Source organism: Cyprinus carpio, chromosome A20 (genome assembly GCF_018340385.1).
Source record: "Cyprinus carpio isolate SPL01 chromosome A20, ASM1834038v1, whole genome shotgun sequence".
NCBI lineage: Eukaryota > Metazoa > Chordata > Actinopteri > Cypriniformes > Cyprinidae > Cyprinus > Cyprinus carpio.
In genome coordinates, this window is record NC_056591.1 from 25,486,223 (window position 1) to 25,504,879 (window position 18,657).

Consider the following 18,657-nt stretch of genomic DNA (forward strand, 5'->3'; position numbering starts at 1 on the left):
CATAAGTCTTGTGTAAACTAACACATGTGTGTGTAGCCATGATAAATATATACACAAAAATGAAACCCTGAAGGGACAAATCTTCATGATCCTGTGATGATGTTTGGTTAACCAGCTCTAAACATGCGACTGTTCTGAAATTCTACTTGCGCAAAGATTATTAAAAATTAAGATAAAGATATAGGGTGATTATTATATGAGGCATATATTCTTGATAAAATATCAGACTTAATATTTACGTCATGGTAAATAACCCTAATTCTCATTGGAAATTTAAGTCATCAAAATAATCATTATTTATGTACAGATTAATATACCTGTTTATTGCATTTTAGTTTGCATTTTAGTTTTAATTTGGAAGGGAAATTAGACATAAACTGAACTTTTGAAACTCTGGTCGAATGTATTATATTTCTGTTTAATAATTATTTTTTTTTTCAGTGAAAAAAGTTTAAGTTGACAATAATACAAGTAATACATAAGACTCCAGTCCATCAAGTAATGTCTCGTGGCTTTGTGGAAAAAGCAATATTATGGGTAGAGGAGTCGTATTTTGGCCAGAAGCAATGGTTTGTAACATGCAGTTTTTCACTTTACAAAATGTTAACTGATGGACTGAAGACGTGTGGATTACTTGTGGATTATTGTGATGTTTTTATCATCAAGTGATGTAATGCTAATTTTTTCCTAATCTGTTTTCTTAATTTTTGGTTGCACAATTCCTTTAATATTTTATTTTGTACCTGTGGTAACCCTTGAATAAAAGCGATAAGGAATGTGAGGAAGTGCTACTCTATATATATTAAAAGTTAAAGTTGTACAACACATGTCCATAATGACAACCTTTTGCCGTCACTACATTCACATTACAGCACAACCTCCTAGAATCTTCAACAATTCAACATGTTTTATGACAGCAACAAAAGTTCAAGGTTTGTATATGCTCATATATAATTGAAAGATATTTCAATGCACAATGCACAAGGATGTGACTAGAGTAAACATTGCAAGTAAAGGCTATAGACGTCCACATCAAGAAAAATGTTTCAAAAATGTTTTTTTTTTAATTCAACACAGTCCATTTACCATGTTGTCATGGTAACTAAGCTTCCAGCTGTATAAGGGAGTGGTGTACAGTTAACTTCTTAGCCACACATGTGGGCTAGTTAGGTTCAAAATATGCAATAACTTACAGTAACACTTAATCAGTTTAAATACCAAATGATTCCTGCAGGAAACGTTGTGGGAGTTTGCAGGGAAAAGGCATTTCTACTCTTGTATAATGATAAATAATAAAAACCATTTAATGTTGACAAGACAGCTGGTCAACAGTCTTTTCTTGTCTGCAGATTAAGAGAGGACAAACTGCAGTAAATTCGGTCATTTAAATATATTACTGTGAAATGTGCAGCACATGACAGTGTTATGGAAACTTATATTTACACTGTTTAGAAGTTCGGAGTTTGTAAGAATGTTTTTGAAAGAAGTCTCTTATGGTTTTTATACAGTAAAATATAGTAAAATAACAATAAAATATAAATGAACAGTAAAAACAGTAATATTGTGAAACATTATTACAATTTAAATATCTGTTTGTAGCCTTCAAATGTGTTTGTTTTTTGTAGTTGTTTTTTTAATAAGTCTTTTTTATTTGATCAAAAATAAAAACTAAGTAAAAACAGTAATTCTGTGAAATATTATTACAAACTAATTTAATATTGTGAAATAATATATATACATATATATATATATATATATATATATATATATATATATATATACACTTATATACTGCATATTATTATATATACTGCAGTGCATATTATTATGGAATGGTTATGGAAGCTACCATAAAATATTTTTGAAAAAAATATGTTTATTCCATTCAAAAGATTGGGGTTGGTAAAATTTTTGAATGTTTTTGAAAGAAGTGTCTTTTATGCTCACCAGTCACCAATCAAAAATACAGTAAACAAGACACCCAGTCAGCTCAGCAGTCTCTTAGTGTCTGCATATTCAAGACAAACTGTGCAGTAAAATCTGTCATTTAAATATATTACTGTTAAAATGTGTCTTGGCTGATGTGACTACATTTACACATGTAGAAAATGGCACAATAAAACATACTGACACCATAAAAACATTCCACATGACAACTGCAGTAAAAACTATTAAACCATTTTTAGTGACAAATATAGGCTTGTTTTATAACTTATGTTCATGTTTTGAATTCAGTGCTATGAGAACAGCCATCTGTCTTTCTATTTCATGGGAAAAAGCAGAGGAAAACTTGTGTTAAAAACACTTTAGTAACTGATAATAGATCAGTTTGTTTTTCACTGACTCAACTTTAGTCATCCAAAAACTGGATGCTTTTATGACTGCATTACTGAACTTTGTCCTAGAGCGTGTTCAGCCTTGTTATATTAGCTCAGTGTGACTCCCAAGTCAATCTAGAATCTGTTTTGTCTTTCACTGAAGGAATTTATCCCTTTTGAAGCATTCACAGGATTTCAGGATGAAAAAATTGATGAGCCGAACCACCAAAAATGTCCTTGTGGTTTCATTTGGATTTTTGCTCTTATTCACAGCATATGGAGGGCTGCAGAGTTTACAGGTAACAAACAGAAATCAGAGATAATAGATACAAATTGTACACATAAATATCTACACAAATATACATAAAACATGACTCTTTGTAGTTGCAAAGCAGATAATTTATTTAACATAAATAAAAGTTTAAAAAGTTGGGTGGGAGGCAAAATTAAAATACTGAATCAAGTTACACTGCATAATAATAATAAAGTAATGAAATAGAAACAGTTAAAGCTATTAAAATCTGTCCCCTACACTGTAAAATCCAATAGTTTACCTTACTTAGATTTAATTAGTTATCTTTACTTAGTTGTTATACTTACTAGGTTTTATTAAGTTTCAGCTACTTTCAAGGCAAATAAAACAATTTACTTGCTGTTTTGAGTGACACTTACTTAAAATATTCAAGTAGCCACAAAGGAACCAATGACATTAATAAACCAGTGAGAGGCAGCAGTGCACTAATATGTTGCTAATTGCCCGTTTTTTTTTTTTTTTTTTTAGCTCACCATTATAGTGATTAGCGTTCCCTTTGGTTGGGCACATGAAACTTCATTTATGTTACTATAAATTTGCAGCAATGCATCATGAAATCAGAGTTACTTGATTTCAAAGAGATGTAATAAATAGGTTGCTTTTATAAAATGACCTATTTTTTAACTAAAACATTTTTCTGTGTGTGTTTAATAATGACATTTTTGAGATTTTATTTTTCATAAATACCTTGATATGCTTTTTATATAATCCTTAAATAGTGTGTGGTAATATGCTGAAGTCGCACACAGACTTAAACATTCATCACGTGAATCACAACAATGGTAACAATTAAGTTTAATTTATTAATTCATTAATTGTAACAATAGCCATTTTATTTGCTCTTTTTTGTTGTGCTACTACTGACACAAGACAGCAAATAAAATTGGCAAATAAAAACAACAACTGTAAAACAAAGCAACTGCATAATTTATTCTGCGCAATGCATTCTGGGAGTCAGTGAGTAGCTATGAAAGGGTACCCCCTACAGTTCTTTTTTAGTTACTAGAACTCTTGTGTAAGTTAACTATACTAACTAAGCATTTGTCAGTACAACATACTATTCCTATTTCACTTTACTTAGTTTTTTCAAGGCAATCAGTTTACATACTTTTTTTAAGTAAGCCCGACTTATTAGATTTTACAGTGTAAAACCGTAATGATTTATGTAAAGCATATTGTCTTTCAAATTGTCCTATACAGAACAGTTACCTAATGAAGAAACACTCTTACATTGATTTGTTACACAAATAACTGTATCGTTGTTTTGATTTTATAGGTGTATTTATATTGATGAAAGCATGTTTGTACATTACAGAGCAGTCTTAATGCTGAGGATGGAATGGGTGTTATTTCTCTCAGTGTCATCTATGGAGCTATCATTTTGTCCTCGATGTTTCTGCCTCCAATAATGATCAAAAATCTGGGCTGTAAATGGACCATCGTCCTTTCTATGGGTTGTTATGTGGCATATTCCTTTGGAAACCTTGCGCCAGGCTGGTGTGTGTCTTTTGTACTGATTTGTTGAACAATTTAAACAAATATGCAAGCATAGTTGCTTACAGTATAAGTTCAAAATGGCATTATTCTTGTGCATGTGTGAGACACAGTTTCAAATCCCAGGCCTGAAATGTCTAATATGTGTTAAATACAAGACAGATATATTTATATTGTTATATATTTAATATTTTTATACTGTTCAAAAGTTTGGAGTCAGTAAGATTTTTAATATTTTTGGAAGAAGTATTTTCTTACCAAAGCTGCATTTATTTGATCAAAAATACAATAAAAACATTTATATGAAATAACTGATTTCAGTTTTAATATATTTTAAAATTAAATTTTTTCTTGAGAAGGAAAAGCTGAATTTTCTGCATCATTGCTCCAGTCTTCAGTGTCACATGATCCTTCAGAAATCATTATAATATGCCGATTTACTGCTCAAGAAACATTTCTTATTGTTATCAATGTTGAAAACAGTTGTGCTGCTATTTACTGACCTCAAACATTTCAATTTAACATTTAAGAGCTGAAGGTTCTGTTAGTTCAGTTAAGTTAGAAATAAATCTGTAGTGTGTTTCAACGCATCATACAGCACCTCACTTCATCATTTTTGTCTGCAGGCCAAGTCTGATGACAACCTCTGCTATTCTGGGTATGGGAGGTTCACCGCTGTGGTCTGCAAAATGCACTTATCTCACAATAAGTGGAAACAAACGAGGCCAGAAAATCAACAAGAAGGGCCAGGATATCATCAACCAATATTTTGGCATCTTTTTCTTCATTTTTCAGTCATCAGCGGTGTGGGGAAACCTCATGTCATCTCTGATATTTGGCCAGGATACTAGCATAGGTACAGTTGGATTAAATACTCTGCCAGTGTCCTTTTTTATTTATTTATTTGGGTGACTGTAAATACACCGGGCGTTTATTCATTTCTAGAAGTCCCTGAGGAGAACCTGCAGTTCTGTGGTGCGACATCATGTGTTGAAAATTTCACAGTCGCAAACTCAACCCTTCCAGCAAGACACCTAGTGAACACACTGCTAGGCAGCTATATTGGTGGGTAACAATCATTCATATTTGTGTCCAAAAACTAGTTTAGTCAACCGTTGAATGATTTCATTCATAACTGTCCACTGAAAAAAAGATCTAGCTTTGAATGTCCAAATTCTCCTCCTGTATTACAGTAAACATAAAAATACTGTTATTAGCAGTGTTTAAAATTAAAGATTGATCCAGCAATTTGTGTAGGCAATGGCTTAGAACTATTCAGAACACACAGAGCAATGCATAGAACCACCAAAAACAAGCAGGCGCCTAGTAATGGACAAGTACCATTTACATTTCTTTCAGGAAATACACAGATCTAGTTTCCATTAATCTAGGAATTTCCTAACTTAGTGTTTCCTGGTCCATGAGGTGTGGGGGTTCTGGCCATCATTTTTGTGGCGGTTTTCCTGGACAACATCGACCGAGATCTGGCCAGAGAATTTCGTAAAACCAAGGGCAACAAGTCATTTTGCAGCACCTTTCTGGCTACCTTCAAGCTCTTGAGAGATCCTAGATTGTTGCTTCTCATCCCATTGACCATGTACAGTGGGTTTGAGCAAAGTTTCCTCGCTGGTGAATACACAAAGGTACACCACCATGCCTTAAATGAAGCATAAAGAAATAGAACCGTAAAGGAAATTCTAGGTCTAATTCTAGTCAACAAGTAAACATTTTAAACTATTTTCAAATGCTAAGTTAAAATATACACACATGCACATTTATTTTTATGTCGAAACAATACGTATCTTGTCTCATCATATTCTGTTATTAAATTAATCATGTAAATGATACCATATATGAGAAAGAAAGTTGAGTAGTTTGCATCACTGTACACTATATTACTGTTTCTATCGTTAAACTTTTTGATTTAAGTTTGTAAGTTAATAAGCAGACCAGCCGAAGTTAAAATTGTAACTTTTCATCAGCCTAACAACAAACAGAGCGCTGCGTAATGGAGGGTAGCAGAGAAGTGCAAGAATTTCAAATATAGGCCCTATTATTGTTGTCTATAGTGGTAACGGCCCTGCCATATGCAGACTGGGAGTACATGAATACTAATTAATCCTAATGAAACATGAATTTAATATGTTTGCGACCCTATTTCCCCTGCAGAACTATGTGACTTGTGCGATAGGAATACACTACGTTGGCTTTGTGATGATCTGCTTTGGTGCTTCTAACTCCCTGTGCTCATTCGCATTTGGTAGACTGGCTCAATACACTGGAAGAATCGCCCTCTTTTGCTTGGGTAATACAAGAACAGGTTGACATATGGTTTAAAGATTAAGTATGGTTGCTAAAATTTATGTTCATTCTATTTTACTACACTTTTACAGCTGCAGTGACAAACCTGGGCTGTTTTCTGGGTCTTTTGTACTGGAAGCCTCATCCGGACCAGCTGGGCGTGTTCTTTGTGTTTCCAGCCCTCTGGGGGATGGCAGACGCTGTGTGGCAAACACAAACCAATGGTGAGTGCTTCATACTGCATACCACTTAGTTATCTATACAGTTAAGTTATTACTACAAGTATAAAATTGATAGTTTTGGGTGCAAAAGTCTGAGAAAACAGTCTACAGACAATTACAAACAGTGTTTTTAATTTATAAATATATTGTGTAGTCATTATACTGTGTGTTTATCTTATTTGCAGCACTTTATGGCATTCTCTTTGCTAAGGACAAGGAAGCAGCATTTGCCAACTACCGCATGTGGGAGTCACTCGGTTTTGTTATAGCCTTTGCTTACAGCACATTCATCTGCCTGTCCACCAAAATCTACGTTGCTCTGGCTGTTCTTGCCCTTACTATGGTAACTTACCTTTACGTTTTGAAAGTGAAAGTGAAAGTGAAAGTGACGTGACATTCAGCCAAGTATGGTGACCCATACTCAGAATTCGTGCTCTGCATTTAACCCATCCGAAGTGCACACACACAGAGCAGTGAACACACACACACTGTGAACACACACCCGGAGCAGTGGGCAGCCATTTTTATGCTGCGGCGCCCGGGGAGCAGTTGGGGGTTCGATGCCTTGCTCAAGGGCACCTAAGTCATGGTATTGAAGGTGGAGAGAGAACTGTACATGCACTCCCCCCACCAACAATTCCTGCCGGCCCGAGACTCGAACTCACAACCCTTCGATTGGGAGTCCGACTCTCTAAACCATTAGGCCACGACTTCCCCGACTTACCTTTACGTTGAGTACAACGAGTACAAGCATCCAACTCCACAAGTGACTACTGATGACTTGCATAAACCAGAAAAGGCTGACTTCAAAGAATTAAATGACAAATATATTATCTCTCAAACAAAACTGTAAATAGATTTTGGTTGATATTTTTGCCTCAGTATGGATCTCAGTATGTAAAATGTTGATTGTTGTTGTTGTTATTGTCATTCAGAGATTATTTTTACAGTATGTTTATGAAAGTGTTGAGAAACGATTCTGTTTTGTTTTGTTTTTGATGTAGCATGTAAAAGTTTTGATAATTTTCTTTAATATTCTTTATATCTGTACAAAAGCACAAATAATTTCTTTCAGTATATGCATTCAAATACTTTTTTCTTTTAATATGTTTATTGTGGTTTTCTCATATTTGCAGTAAGTGCAGCAGACTGAATGCTGCATGTTAAATGTGAACATGCCAGGTTGAGTGTTGAAAGGTGAAGATTTACAAAGTGTTTAGAAGATAAAAAAATATGATCATAAAGTAGGTTTGTATCGTTTTGGGATCGCTGTCTATATGTAGCAAATCAGCTTTTTTTCCCAGAAACATGACTTTGAATTCTATTACACCAGGGACTGTGCCAGTTTCCTATCGCATTTATTATGCTGAGTCAAAGATCACATGCCAAATCTACAAAACGAAAATCACGGGATGAGATCTAGATAATAATCTACTGAGAACATAAAAAATAACATAAGAAATTATATAATAATCATTCCACACAGAATATTACACGAAATGTAAATACTGCCACAAGATTAAAATAATAGAAGTAATAAAAAAAGATTACACAGATTATAATCTTTACAGCCTTTATCAGCAATGTCTTTTACATTTCAAGGGCATTTACATGTTACAGGATCTTCCTGAGATTCCCATATAGATTTTCTGAGTGAGTCATTATGAAGCTTTAAAAAAAAAAAAATTTTTTTTGCAGATTTTACATTCTTCCTGAAGCAATGGTTATTGGGTTATTACTGCTGTTATGTAAGACATGAATGAACAATGTAACAGAACAAGGTTATTGAATCTCATTCTGTGCACCTGGGTTGTAATACAGGCAATAACTCTGGTTAGACATCTCTGAATGATAGCAATAAATATGTGACAAAGACATGCACAGCTTACAAGAAACATTTTTATAACAGCTCTAAAAAATGTTAAACAGATCTCTACATTTGAAGAAAACAACGTGTTTGGATTCTTACCAGACAGTGTAGGCTACAAATATTCTGTTTCCACGACACACTGTATATTCCAAAAGTCAGGGATTAAACCTGGAACAGTTAGATATTTTTAATTTTAGGAAAACTGTAATGAAAAAGCACCTGAACTTAAAATAAAACCAGTAAATATACAATGGGCTGAAGATACGGTGAAATTATGATCTATTCTCCTTTAAGCAGTGAGTATTTTACATGACTAACCATGACAGAAATTAATTAATTTCCCAATATAATACTAACAGATGGACTATCAGATTTGCTGTCTCTGTGTGCAACCTGCAATCTGCTAGGAAGCCTGCAGGTTAAATTACTTTATTTATTTGTGCTTTCTCCCTAATGGTAAATACACACTTATGGTACATATAACATGTAATGTTTTATTGTGTGTATAGCATGTGCGCAAATGCACAATTTATGAACAGATCAACGCACTACAGCCTCTATATTCCTTTTCATTGTGACCAGTAGATGGCAGCATTCTCACTGATAGTAAACTGGTCCTTACCTTTTAGTAGTTGTATTTTGATCTCCAGTAGGTGGTAGTGTTTTCGTTTTGTCTATTGATGCCATTATGTGACATGAGGGCCACACAATTGAACTCCCACTTCTGTGTGAAAAATGGTTGCAATGTTTCATTTATAAGATAACATCTTCAATATTTGTCAGTTAGCTATAATACATTCAATTTAAATATCCCCGAAACATATTTAGACGGATAAACTCTATGCAATGTTAAAAAGAATACATTAATATATATATTATATATATATATATATATATATATATATATATATATATATATATATATTATATAATATATATATATATATATATATATATATATATATATATATATATATATATATATTTTTTTTTTTTTTTTTTTTTTTTTTTTTTGCAAATCGCTTTGGTTCGATTAACGTTTAACGCTGATTCACACGTGGTGACGTCACCTGTACCGCTCGCGCAAGGGAACGCCACTGTTGTCAGCAGCTCAAATGGCGCGCTTTTATTCAAAGGTTTCCTAGCAACGAAAGATGACCAGAGCAGAGGACACAAAAGGAGACTCAACCCGTCTGACAGGAACTCCGTCGAGGATCTACCAGGTAACAGGGCTCGGTCAGGTAAGAGTGATTATTGCAAATATTCTCTACAAACGATTCTGAAATCGAAAAAAAAGAAAGAAGTGAAATTCGACCTAAATATTTCAATAGGTGCAATAAATTGAGGTAAATTTTATTAATTATATGCTGGCAATACAAGGTTGTGCTTTATTTTTTATTTTTTTAGAAACTGGGTGTAATCAAAAATGCATCGCTTTGACTCATAAGAGTACTATGACTGAGTTTACATGCACAAGAATGATCTGGTTGATATTAATCAGTCGATGAGTAACGTAAATGTATTATCATGACTGCCAAAACTAGATTGAAGACTAGTTGTCGTCAATCTGGAGGCTGCAAGGAAATACTAGGGGGTCCATGAAAAAGTTTAGGGGAAAACAATGTGGGAAAATGTACAAATAAATAGACAATTAAAAAAAATAAGATTAAGAATAATTCGATTAAAATAAATAAATAAATACAGGACAGTACTATGAATAGAAGATGCAATAGGAAACTTAATAAAAAATAAATAGTTCAGACATATATATAATATACATTTTTCACTATAAATAACATCCTATACAATTCCTTTTTATGATATGGGGTCCTTCACATGAACATGATTATATTTGGAGGGCTGTTTTATCTAAACAGCTGGCATATGACTGTATTAATCCGTTACTTTTTATTTTTGACAAACTGTAAAAGAAATGTTGAGGTGCATTGTATCCACATGATTTATAATTTATAAGCTGTATTAATTACTAATTGATCTGCATAAGTAGCAGCAAATGCAGGCATTTCCAGTATTTCCAGAAGAGAACAGCAGGATCCGTTGGAAAACTAAACCAATGTGATTTCCCCTGTTCCATGCAGAATTCAGAGAACTGACTTACATGATTTCTTGGAGGCACTTGGATCTTCTCTATGGCCGAAAGGGAATGTGGTTTTGCTCCCCTGGTGTTCAGGCTGCATGGAGGAGCTCCTCAGGTGGTACGTGAGGTGCTGCTGGAGCGTGGCTGGGAGGAGTATGATGAAGAGGAGCAGGAGGAAGGAGACTGGAACCTCTACTGGAGAAGCTCTGGCTTCCGAAACTCCGACTACGAAAACATCCTGCCCTGGCAGAGACTGAACCACCATCCCAAAATGAGCCAGATTACACGCAAGGACTGTCTGGCACGACACATGAGAAGAATGAAGATCGCTTTCGGCACAGCCCTGTATGACTTCAGTCCTGCTGCTTTCATATTGCCAAACGAGTACAGAAAGTTTCTAGGGGTGTACAATAGGAATCGCACGACTGACAGAGGGAAGTCCCGCTTCTGGATTTGTAAGCCAGTTGACCTGTCAAGAGGAAGAGGTATATTTCTGTTTGAAGACATCAAGGACTTGGTCTACGACTCTTCGGTAATCGTGCAGAGATACATCAGCAACCCGCTTCTCATTTCAGGCTACAAGTTTGATCTACGCATTTACGTTTGCGTAAAAAGCTTCTCCCCTCTTGTGATATACATGCACCAGGAAGGCCTAGTGCGTTTCGCCACAGAAAAATACACCCTTGCTTCTTTAGACAGCCTGTACTCTCATTTGACAAATACTAGCATTAATAAGTTTGGAATGTGCTACGCCATGGACAAAGAGCGAGTAGGCCGAGGGTGCAAGTGGACCATGAGCAGATTCCGTAGTTTTCTTCACAAACAAGATGTTAACGAAGTTCTGCTGTGGCACAGGATCAGCAATATTGTTACGTTGACTCTGCTCACAGCCATTCCTTGCATTCCCTCCAGCCCCAACTGTCTGGAACTGTTGGGGTTTGATATCCTCATCGACGCCAGCTACAAACCGTGGCTTCTAGAGGTCAACCACAGTCCGGCGCTTTCATTGGACTGCCCTGCTGATGTAACGGTCAAGAAAGGGCTGATCAATGATATCATCGACCTGATGAACTACAAGATGATTGATAGCTTCAGACAGAAGGGATACTGCAGGAAGAGATCGGGTAGCCGGTATTTACGGCCAAAAATCTCTAATGGGTTTTTGTTGCCCAAGATTTTGCATGCACCTCCATCTGGCAACAAAAGCTGGAATCAGTCTGTCTCAGGCTCTTCAAGTTCTCAAGACACTAGAAGTAACACTGGTTATGCTACTTGCTCCGTTCACCTCAATTCAAAATCCACTGGACATGAAAAGGATCCTCAGAAGTTATACGACGAAATTAACGACGAGGTGGGATCTGATGACCTAAAACTCACAACATTTAACAGCACGAGGCAATCGCACAGAAATACACCATCTATCGTGTGCAAGTTACCATCTCTTCGCGTACATAAACTCAAGTCTCCAGCCGTCCCATGGAACCGCGTGACTCAGGACAGAGGTGTTCCTCCTTGTCGTGTTGGCGACTTCATACTTACGTTTCCCTTTAATGAGGCTACATGGAAAGCCTCTCAGGACCAAGCAGATGTTAAGGCTATTACGAACGAGGTTCATAAACTCACAAACCGACTGGTGTCTTCCTTTAAGGAAAAAGAAAGGACGAAGATGGAAAGCAGTCAGAGCATTGGTAGCAGGGACAAATTTGAGCCTCTGCTTTGGGGGCCGAAAGATCCACCTCTTCTGCAAATGCTGCTCCTTAAATTCAGAAGTCAAGTAAAATGGTTCAAGCTGATCCAATTTTTCACAGTTTATAATTTCTTACAAAACAACATAACATAAGAGGAGGAAACTGGGAAGAGCACATATAGTATATAGTAATTGCACATAAAATAATAATGGCTTTTTACCAATTTAGTCAGAATTTTCTTTTATGCTTAATATGCTGATTTGTTGCTCCAGAATCATTTCCTCTTATTACTAAATGTTTTTGTGCTGCTCTCTCTATTTTTTTTTATCCTTTGATAAAGAAATCTTGAAACTGAAACCTTTTGCAACATTATTACATTTACATTACATTTAGTCATTTAGCAGACGCTTTTATCCAAAGCGACTTAAAAAATGAGGACAATGGAAGCAATCAAAAACAACAAAAGAGCAATGATATATAAGTGCTATAACAAGTCTCAGTTAACCTAAACACAGTATACGTAGCAAGGGCTTTTAAATAATATACTGTAATAAAAAAAAGAAAACAGATAGAATAGAAAAAGAATAGAGCAAACTAATGTTAGAGGTCTTTTTTATAATTGTATAATAAATGAAAAGAAAATAGAATACAAAAAGATTAGAAAGGTAGTAAGTTTTTTTTTTTTTTTTAAATAGAATTAGAATAGTGAGTGCAAAAGTTAGAGGGTCAAATAAAGATGGAAGAGATGTGTTTTAAGCAGATTCTTGAAGATGGCTAAGGACTCAGCTGCCTCGGATTGAGTTGGGCAGGTCATTCCACCAAGAGGGAACATTTAATTTAAAAGTCCGTAAAAGTGACTTTGTGCTTCTTTGGGATGGCACAATCAAGCGACGTTAACTTGCAGAACGCAAGCTTCTAGAGGGCACATAAGTCTGAAGTAATGAATTTAGGTAAAGGGGTGCAGAGCCAGTGGTGGTTTTGTAGGCAAACATCAATGCCTTGAATTTTATGCGAGCAGTTATTGGTAGCCAGTGCAAATTGATAAACAGAGGTGTGACGTGTATTCTTTTCGGCTCATTAAAAATTAATCTTGCTGCCGCGTTCTGGATTAATTGTACAGGTTTGATAGAACTGGCTGGAAGACCTGCCAAGAGAGCATTGCAATAGTCTAGCCTGGACAGAACAAGAGCTTGAACAAGGAATGTAAATTATAAATGTCTTTATTGTCACTTTAAATCAATTTAATGCATGCTTGTTTAATACAAGTGTTAATTTCTTTAAAAAAAATGTCCTGACCCCAAACTTTTGAATGGTAATGTACATTTCACGTTCATATACTAAGGTCAGACAAAAACACCTACAACCACAAAACAAAGCAGGAAGACAGACAAGCTGACACATATTTGAACATTTTAATAAACGTAAAACTCACAACAGAGTATTTTAAAGGCATAACAGGGGAAATATACATAACATGGAAGTGAAACTATGCTTAAAATCCACCCTTCAAAAACAACAGTAAATGGTCACAGAGTTACACCCTCTCTATGTGCCAATTTCTATAAAACCGAATAATATCTAAAACGAACATGACATATATAACTTCCAAGCGAGTGATAATTGATTAAAATTATGTATTATTAAATAACAATGTATGGCTTATTGTAAATAAAATAAAGACCAAAAATGACATAAACTTCCTACAGTCCGTGAACTGTTCCTACAGTCCGTGAACTGTTCCTACAGTGGGGTTTAAGTTAACATTGTTACCAGCTCATCTTTACTATTTCAGGAATGTTCGTCTACTGAAACCAGAGTGTTTCAGTGTAATACAATGTCAGCACTAGTTCAGAGGGTCACAAGTCTTCACCTGCATACTGTATCAAATGTGTTCATGCCAAGAGGAACTATTAAAAATACAAGACGCCTGCTGACAGTACATGTAAAAATAAACCGGCTTTGTTCATCCGATTGTCATAAAAGTTTATTGATATCTTTAGATCAAAAAGATTTAGATGATTTTAGCCAGTTGAAATCATAATAAAAAACATTGAATTGCACTAATGCTTCCTGATTATGGCTTCAGTAGAGTTGTGTCTTTAGTACTCACCATAAATAAAATATAAAACAGCACCTGAAACTCCAAAAAAGTATTTTTTCAATATATTGTCAGTGAAATAACCTAAACAATAGTTACTAAATTCTGTCAATAAAAAAACAACAACAAATAAATAACATGAAAAGGGTTTTTAGAAGATCATTTTTTGTCCATTATAATGATGCCTTCATTGTTCTTAATGCGAACCCTCCCAGATGAGAACTTAGTTTCTTGCCTCCCATTTGTGTAGACAGTTTTAACCGTTCCATCCGGGAACATCCTTCGCTTGTACTGTGAAGTATGAATCTCTCTCTGCCCATTAGTAAACTCCACCACCTTTTCCCCATGTCTGTGGAAACAGCATGTAAGGGAGTAAATAATAAGAAGAAAAGAAACGAACAAACAGTAAAGGCAGACATTAATCTTACTGTGATATCTTGACAACAGTTCCATCTGGAAAAATGCTCTCCTCTCGACCATCGGAGTGGAGAATCTTAACCGTGCCATCTGGGAAGGATATTTCCCTTGTACCATCAGGATGATGTTTTTCTAGGAAAAAGTAACATTTAAAAAGACATTTTAAATTCCAAACTACACTGAAATGTTCTGTAAAAGTAAATTTCACAAATAATTAAAAAGAAAGCTTTATAAAGAAAGCAAGTAACATGCTTTAATAATCTATGTTTTATTTAGAACTTAGAAAATGTGTATGTCTTTTGCATTATTTTTCTGACCTCTCTGGTTGTTTGGAAACTGTACAACCTCCAATCCAGATGGATAAGTTGAGTGTGTTGTCTGAGCATCACAATGGTAGTATATCTAAATGTAAAGAGGTCAAATTGTTAACTGCGAAATTTAAAAGAGTTTAATTGTTAATTTAACCCTCAGGTTGTGTTTTCGTCATACAGAAACTGGAAACCAAAAAATAAAATGAAATAAAAAACTGTAATAATCCTGATCTGAACACTTATTTAAAGAATACAAATGCAGGAACAGACAAAAAAGTGTGACACACTTGTAGAATCGTGAGACAAAAATCAAAGCTTGGACCTGTAGGAACATGTTTGCGTTCTGGTGGATAACCGTAAAGTAATTACTGAATTTTGAAATGTTGCAATACACCAGTAACTGTGGGAACAGACGTGATAAGAACTCCTTATTCACTCGTGATACACACCACAGTCCCGTCAGCCAGTGTCCGTTTAACATCGCCATTGAAGAACGTAACAGTGACTGACTTGTCAACACCGATCTCTTTCTTCGTTCCATTGCGGAATGTGATCACACGGCATCCGTTCCAAAAAAGACGCTCTACCTAATGAAAAGTAGAACATTTTGAAAAAGTACTGCAAGCTTTGTGTAATAAAAATTCCAAATCGGAAAACACCTTCATTACCCTTCCATCCGGATAGCGGGTTTCCTCACGTACGTTGTATTTTCTGGCCTGGGATGCCATTTGTGTATCATTGCAGTCAGTATGATGATAAAACAAACTTTCCTGTGGACAAAAGTGTCATTATGATACTATGATGCATTGTACATTTCATAATAAAGACTGGGTCTGACTATTCTGTCATAATGAGTGATACAATGGGATAAAACCCTGTACAAGTGTGTGTCATAACTTTATGCTCTAATTCTGTGTGTACTAATATTGGCTGACTGCATCACTTGAACTATCCCTTCTAGAGAAATTTAAATACCTTTCCGCCTTGTGTAATCATGGCATTGTTCAATGGCGTGTCAATAGAAAGTGCAGGATTCTTTCCTTTTTGGAAAAACATAACACACAAGACATGGCAAGTTGTACACTGTACATCTAATATGTGATGACAGCTTGTATGTTGATTTATTGAAGATGAAGCACGAGAGGATATACGTACGCAAAGAGTTGTCTGTGCATTCTGTTAGCTTATTAGCTTTGGTAACAGAACGTCCATTTGCCTGGCCATTCAAGGAGAAGAAAAACCAGACGCTTTCAATAAAATGCAAAGGTATCACTGAACAAAAGTGTATCAGTATTTCTGTTCTGTTTTCCAGTACAAATATCTGGAAAACAAAATTAATAAATCTAACAAAATTTTATGCTTAAAACAAGAACTTATTTACAACAAAACAGGACAGAAGTACTGATTAAGTACTAATTACTTAAGTGGGTCAATAAAAGTCACAGATTGAATAAGAAAGTGATGCTATACACTGGTCTGGCTAAATGTGCCATTTATATTGAATAGCTCTGTGTGTTTATTAATTATAAACAGGGCAAACAATTACAATATAAAATCAGGATTTGACACTTACACTGTATGAAATGGAGATGGGTAGATGCATTACCCATGCATGAATTAATTATAAGGAACCGAGTCGATTATTTGACACTGGGCTTTGAGAGGCAACATAAATTATTTCTGACGAGCTTAAAGGCACTCGAGAACATATTACACACCTCAACGGGTTTACAGGAAATGAGTTTAGTTCAACTAGTTGTATGGGTTCTTACCTAACAAATGACTAAAGATAAAAAATTACACATTTACTTTAAAGCAATACAAATATTTTACAGATCAAAAAACAGTTACTGTTTTTGATAATGCACATTAATGATGTTAGCATACTAACATTGTCCTGTTGCGTCCTATGGATGGAGGTTTTGTTTAAGGCAGGAGTTGCGCTCCTTATATGAGGGGTCCTCTGTGGTTCCTCTCTTCTCTTCTCAAACTGAAGTACAACATTAATAAACCACAAAGTGTTTTAATAGATTAAAATCAATCACATACAATAAAAAGTGAACACCATATGCAACATATAAACAGGTTTTTTTATTTTTGTTTTATGAGTAAAGATGATAACCTGCAATAGGTAATATTCCCTCCATTTTTTAAGTATTTAATAATTCAAATATGTTAATTATATTTCCATTTAAAATGTTTCTATAGTTTTAGTGGAAATCTAGTGTTGTAAATTTGCTCTTACTGTGTTGTATGATCCAAGCTGAAGAGCAGAGGAGCCAGCACTCTGGTGCGATCTCTTGTTCACATTGAGCCTGCTGTGAAGCTCCTGGTTCTCTCGGGTGAGGGCTTCAACATGGCTCTGGAGGAGACTGTGGGCCTGCGACCACTGAGACTCCCTTACCATCAACTTCTGCTTCAGAGATGAGATCTGCTGTCTCAGATCCTACATGCACAATGATTTAAAAATTTTAAGTACTTTGAAGTAAGCTGTTTTCTGTGAATGTGCGAGACTTCCAGTTCATTAACTGCTTTTACGGGAAGAATAAGGTGGATAGAATTCTAATAACCTTTCCATCGCACAAAAGGTGTTTTAAAGTGTAAAAAGGTTCTTTAGATTATTAAAATGTTCTTCACACTAAGAACTGTTCAGTGAAAGGTTCTTTGGAGAACCAAAATTCGTTCTTGCATGGAATTGCTGTGAAAATAAAAGAAACTTGTTGGAACCTTAAGAAGAAAAGTGGTGATTCTATACCATGTTACATATGCAGACGTGATGTAAAAAAGAAGAAAAATTAAGTCTAAAATGTGTTGTTGATTTTACCTGAGGTTCATGAAGTTCTTTCTTAAGCCTGAGCAAAGATCTGCAGCCATCCTCACCATTAAAACCATGCTCTCCCATCTCTTCCCTAGTCAAATTCATGAATATGTTAAATCATAGATAGAAACTTGAGCTTGAGGGCTAGAGTTTCTTTTCAAAATACCAAAAAATAAAAATAAATAAAACAATGTGAAAATCATCTTTCTACAAAACCTGATTGGAGTATGTGGTTGCTCTAGTCCCATGACATGACTGGTGTCTTCTGGATTAACTTTGACTTTTGGGAACATCTTTGTGAGGGGTTCAGGAGCAGAAGGTTGTCTAAAGTCACTGTCAGTCCCCCTTTCTTCTGTTTTTTGGAGCAGTTAGCCATAGACCCCTGTAAGCTCTTGAGTTCAGAATCGCTGCTGAAGCTTGAGGAACTGGACGTAGGAGTAGAAGTGCGCTGTCCTTCATTGAATCGAGTCTCACTCGGGGCATCACTAGCGTAGTCTCCGTCTGAAAAATCCAAACTCTGACCTTTGTGATCTATGTGCCTTGAGAGGTGATGACGTAATGGCCGCTGAGACTGAGAGTTGGGTCCGTCCTCACTGGTAGTGCTGTCGCGGGAATCGCTAAGAGCCAGTGACTCCATCACCTCGTCAGTTAGACTGACTTCTTTAGATGTATATCCACTCTGGCTGTAGTTTGTAGTTAGACAATTTTTC

At 35.4% G+C, this 18,657-nt stretch overlaps 3 protein-coding genes across 3 annotated transcripts; 2 read left to right on the forward strand and 1 right to left on the reverse strand.

Annotated features, from left to right (window-relative positions):
• Positions 1-2,441: 2,441 nt before the first annotated feature.
• LOC109085162 (protein unc-93 homolog A) lies at positions 2,442-8,524 on the forward strand. Its single transcript, XM_042778419.1, has 9 exons — positions 2,442-2,617; positions 3,947-4,128; positions 4,752-4,981; positions 5,071-5,190; positions 5,551-5,768; positions 6,295-6,430; positions 6,519-6,650; positions 6,833-7,014; positions 7,384-8,524. Exons 1-9 carry the CDS (start codon positions 2,519-2,521, stop codon positions 7,498-7,500), a joined length of 1,416 nt encoding a protein of 471 aa, XP_042634353.1. The 5' UTR covers positions 2,442-2,518; the 3' UTR covers positions 7,501-8,524.
• A 1,116-nt stretch (positions 8,525-9,640) lies between these two features.
• Positions 9,641-12,497, forward strand: ttll2 (tubulin tyrosine ligase-like family, member 2). Its single transcript, XM_019081183.2, is given in 3 exon segments — positions 9,641-9,758; positions 10,617-12,358; positions 12,360-12,497. Coding segments are annotated over 2 exon segments (1,725 nt in total). The 5' UTR covers positions 9,641-9,758; positions 10,617-10,667; the 3' UTR covers positions 12,394-12,497.
• A 1,203-nt stretch (positions 12,498-13,700) lies between these two features.
• Positions 13,701-18,367, reverse strand: si:ch211-140l13.3 (centromere protein J). The gene is made up of 11 exons (XM_019083369.2): positions 18,164-18,367; positions 17,954-18,038; positions 17,375-17,575; positions 17,021-17,119; positions 16,285-16,345; positions 16,105-16,169; positions 15,798-15,899; positions 15,579-15,716; positions 15,136-15,220; positions 14,830-14,950; positions 13,701-14,750 (listed from the first exon to the last, which is right to left on the reverse strand). The coding sequence occupies exons 1-11, from the start codon at positions 18,238-18,240 to the stop codon at positions 14,561-14,563; spliced, it is 1,224 nt and encodes a 407-aa protein (XP_018938914.2). The 5' UTR covers positions 18,241-18,367; the 3' UTR covers positions 13,701-14,560.
• Between the last annotated feature and the right edge of the window lie 290 nt (positions 18,368-18,657).

Bases quoted from the DNA above. Each gene is read 5' to 3' on its own strand.
- LOC109085162 (XM_042778419.1), top strand. From the start codon at position 2,519: ATGAAAAAATTGATGAGCCGAACCACCAAAAATGTCCTTGTGGTTTCA. The intron at 4,129-4,751 runs GTGTGTGTCTTT...TTTTGTCTGCAG, and splicing joins GGAAACCTTGCGCCAGGCTG to GCCAAGTCTGATGACAACCT. The intron at 5,191-5,550 runs GTGGGTAACAAT...CTGGTCCATGAG, and splicing joins ACTGCTAGGCAGCTATATTG to GTGTGGGGGTTCTGGCCATC.
- si:ch211-140l13.3 (XM_019083369.2), bottom strand. From the start codon at position 18,240: ATGTTCCCAAAAGTCAAAGTTAATCCAGAAGACACCAGTCATGTCATG. The intron at 18,039-18,163 runs GTTTTGTAGAAA...GAATTTGACTAG, and splicing joins CAACCACATACTCCAATCAG to GGAAGAGATGGGAGAGCATG. The intron at 14,951-15,135 runs GTCAGAAAAATA...ACTTTTTCCTAG, and splicing joins GTTTCCAAACAACCAGAGAG to AAAAACATCATCCTGATGGT.